The 3,506-nt window shown below is 55.5% G+C and overlaps 1 protein-coding gene across 1 annotated transcript in view; it reads right to left on the reverse strand.

Moving 5' to 3' along the window:
• NMT1 (N-myristoyltransferase 1) overlaps positions 1-3,506 on the reverse strand; it is a 15,287-nt gene that overhangs the window by 6,247 nt on the left and 5,534 nt on the right. The window contains exons 4-7 of the mRNA XM_009998196.1: positions 3,414-3,506; positions 2,485-2,601; positions 1,393-1,563; positions 858-966 (exon numbers count right to left, since the gene is read on the reverse strand). Of these exons, the coding sequence (XP_009996498.1) occupies positions 858-966; positions 1,393-1,563; positions 2,485-2,601; positions 3,414-3,506 (490 nt within the window). The remainder of the gene's footprint in view (positions 1-857; positions 967-1,392; positions 1,564-2,484; positions 2,602-3,413) is intronic.

The following is a 3,506-nucleotide window of genomic DNA, read 5'->3' on the forward strand; positions in this document are numbered from 1 at the left end:
TCAGCAGAGCCCAAGTCCAGCAGCATGGGCAGGTTCTGAGGGTCTGAGAAAATATGGGGAGCTACAAAGCAGCAGCTGTGGTGGGAGGCAGGAAGCAGGTGCTGGGCACAGAGCAGCTCTCTCCACCCAAAATGAGCAGCTCTGACTAACAGGGAGAAGCCACTATGGTCAGGGAAGGTGGTGACAACTTTTGTTGGGCTTTTTACTCCCATGTCCAGCTGGGGAACTTCCCCAGCATGACAAATGCAGTGATAGAACTGAGGGGTTTGACTGAAGAATGAGGGACTAACCCAGCTTCAGGTGGTTCCCAGGCTGTGTTTGCTGAGATGGAGGTTGTCATATCTATGTTCTGGTTCTACCAGGAGGACAAGATATGACTCAGCATGAAACAAAAGCTCATGGGCTCCTCCAGCTGCAAGAACTTGCCCTTAAAATGCAGGTACCCAAGCAAAAATCAATCAAGATTAAATAAAGCCCCATGGCTTTGAGAAAGTCATTTACTACATGAAGCAAAGCCCAGTTCTCCAGGCAGGGGACTCAACCTTGGCTTAGATGTTTGAGTCTCCAGTTCCCAGTCCCACCCTTGCTCCAAATTCAAATAAACATAGGTGAGACATGAGGAGGAAATTCTTTGGTGTGAGGGTGGTGAGAGCCTGGCCCAGGTTGCCCAGGGAAGCTGTGGCTGCCCCATCCCTGGCAGTGTTGAAGGGCAGGTTGGATGGGGCTTGGAGCAGCCTGGGCTGGTGGGAGGTGTCCCTGCCCATGCAGGGGGTTGGGACTGGATGATCTTTAAGGTCCCTTCCAACCCAAACCAGTCTGGGATTCTGGGATTCCAACTCATGAGCTCTGGCACCCACCTCAGGCAACCGGTAAAGCTTCATGGTACGTTGCATAGTCATGTTCCTGCTCAGGTGGGAAAATTTGACCTCAATGAGCTTCCGAGGGTTCAGGGAGCGGTGCCAGTACCTGTGGAAACACACTGGTGGTGGGAGGCTTGTCCTGAAGCAGCAGGAGGGCTGGTGGGCATGGGGTTCTGGGAGCTGCCATGGGAGGGCAAGAGAGACCAGCACTCCAAAGTGGCCAGCAAGGAACAACAAAGGTGGCTTGAAGGGCTTGTGCTGTGGAAAGTCCTGCCTTGTGGCACATGCAGGGGGGTGGAACCAGATGATCTTCCAGGTCCCTTCCAACCCAAACCATTCTATGATTCCATGAGCAGCTTAAGCAAAGCTATGGAGCTTCATCCTGGCAGGATGGTGAGAGGAAGAGAAACCTGGGCTGGAATCAATCCCTCCTGTCCCAGGGAATCCCACACGCTCTACACGACCACAGCAGGGATCCCAGGCAGGGAAAATCTGCAGACCAAGATCTCTATGGAGAACTACAGGAACTCACCTGCAAGTCCCCACAGGCTTGGGCAGCACCACCCCTGCTGTGTACACAGCCTGGAAGATCCCCTCCAGGTGAACCCGCCGCGTGATCTCGCGGATCAGGACCGGAGCCACCCGCTTGGAGCGCAGCTTCTTGTGGACACACAGGAAGTTTATCTCCACCATCTTCTTCTCTCTGGGGAAAGAAAGAAGGCTGAGGATGAGACTCAGCTGGCCTGGAAAAGTCAGTCTGACACCCTGGGCAGCTCTGAAGTCCTCAACACAAGGAGGACATGGAGATGTTGGACAGAGTCCAGAGGAGGCCATGGAGATGCTGGGAGGGCTGGAGCAGCTCTGGGACAGGCTGGGAGAGTTGGGGTGTTCAGCCTGGAGAAGAGAAGGCTCCAGGGAGACCTTAGAGCAGCTTCCAGTGCCTGAAGGGGCTCCAGGAAAGCTGGGGAGGGGCTTTGGACAACAGCAGGGAGGGATGGGATGAGGGGAATGGTCTTTAACTAGAGCAGGGGAGATTTAGATCAGAGATCAGGAAGTTCATTCCCAGGAGGCTGCCCAGAGAGGTGTTGGAGGCCCCATCCCTGGAGATATTAAAAGTCAGGCTTGATGGGGCTCTGAGCAACCTGATTTAGTTCGAGAGGTCCCTGAGCACTGCCAGGGGGCTGGACTAGATGACCTTTAAGGGTCCCTTCCAAATCCACCTGTTCTATGAGTTACCTCCAGCCCCTTTAAGAGAAAGAGGAGTCAAAGCCTCGGGGAAGGCCGAGGGGCAAGGGCTGGGTTTGGAGAACTCTCCTTTCAGCTGTTACCCAAGGTTTTTCCAGGGAAAATGGTGTCCATCCAGCTCTGGAGGACTTCTGTAAGACAGAGCTCTAAGCTGACCTCCCTTGGTGAGGAAAACAGCCCTCACAGCTGCTGACTACAAGAGGTCCCAGAACCTCAGCGCCCACCCGAAAAACCCCCACCTTCTCCTCCAAGAGACAAATCATCTCCTGGGCAGGTCATGGAGCTCTGGTGGTCACGGAGGACCATGTGGTCAGAGCTCCTCAGAGCTCCCAGAACACCTCCCAGCCAGCAAGGTGAGCCATGGCTGAGCAGCACTCACGTGTCGTAGATGTGGATGGTGGCCGGAATTGCGCTGATAAATCCAACCAGCTTCTTGCTGGAGACAACCCTGACCCCACAGTGCCACTGGGGCAACCAGCCTGGGGGACGCAGGGCCCTGGAGAAGACACACACTTCAGAGGTCACGTCCCACCAGAGGTCCCCCATGTCCCCCCGTGCTGCCCTGGGACACCCCGTGTCCTGCTCCACCCGCCTGACATCGCCGTGGGTTTGCAGGGCGAGGGGGACAAGGCAGGACCACTGGGATCCAGGGCAAGTCCTGCTCTCTGTGGCCAAGGGGAGTTTCCACTGGTGACACAGGAGGAAAATCATGTTCCTCGAGTTGTGAACGCCCTGAGGAAACAGCAGCTCTGATGCAACAGATCTCCAAGTCCTACTGCTGGCACAGTCACTTGGCAGCGCCTTGTCCTACAGCCCCGGGACACCAGGAAGCTCCTCAGCTCCTGGGATTGCTACAGACACTCCAGGGTTCAAATTAAATTTAGGTTAGACCTTAGGAAGAAGTTCTTCAGCATGAGGGTGGTGAGACACTAGCACAGGTTGCCCAGGGAAGCTGTGGCTGCCCCATCCCTGGCAGTGTTGAAGGGCAGGTTGGATGGGGCTTGGAGCAGCCTGGGCTGGTGGGAGGTGTCCCTGCCCATGCAGGGGGTTGGAACTAGATGATCTTGAAGGTGCCTCCAACCCAAACCAGTCTGGGATTCCATGAAAAGAGGAAAAAAACATCTCTTTTTATTCTCCCACAACCCAAAGAAGCCCAAGGCAGGGTGGACTGGGCAAGAGACCCCTCTGTGGGACACCACACCCGCCTCGTGACAGATGGGGAAGGGAGGTGTTGGAAAGAAGTGAGAGGATCATCTGAGGAGGCTGCAGAGCTGTCACTGGGACCAGCAGCATCCCCACCCCACTCACCACAGCAGGAACTCGGGGGAGTAGTCGAAGCGGAACATGTTGTCGTCGTCCTCCACGTAGTTCTCGTTCAGGAGCGTGTACAGCTCCTTCAGC

Source organism: Chaetura pelagica, unplaced genomic scaffold, assembly GCF_000747805.2.
Source record: "Chaetura pelagica isolate M959 unplaced genomic scaffold, ChaPel_1.0 scaffold1325, whole genome shotgun sequence".
Lineage (NCBI taxonomy): Eukaryota > Metazoa > Chordata > Aves > Apodiformes > Apodidae > Chaetura > Chaetura pelagica.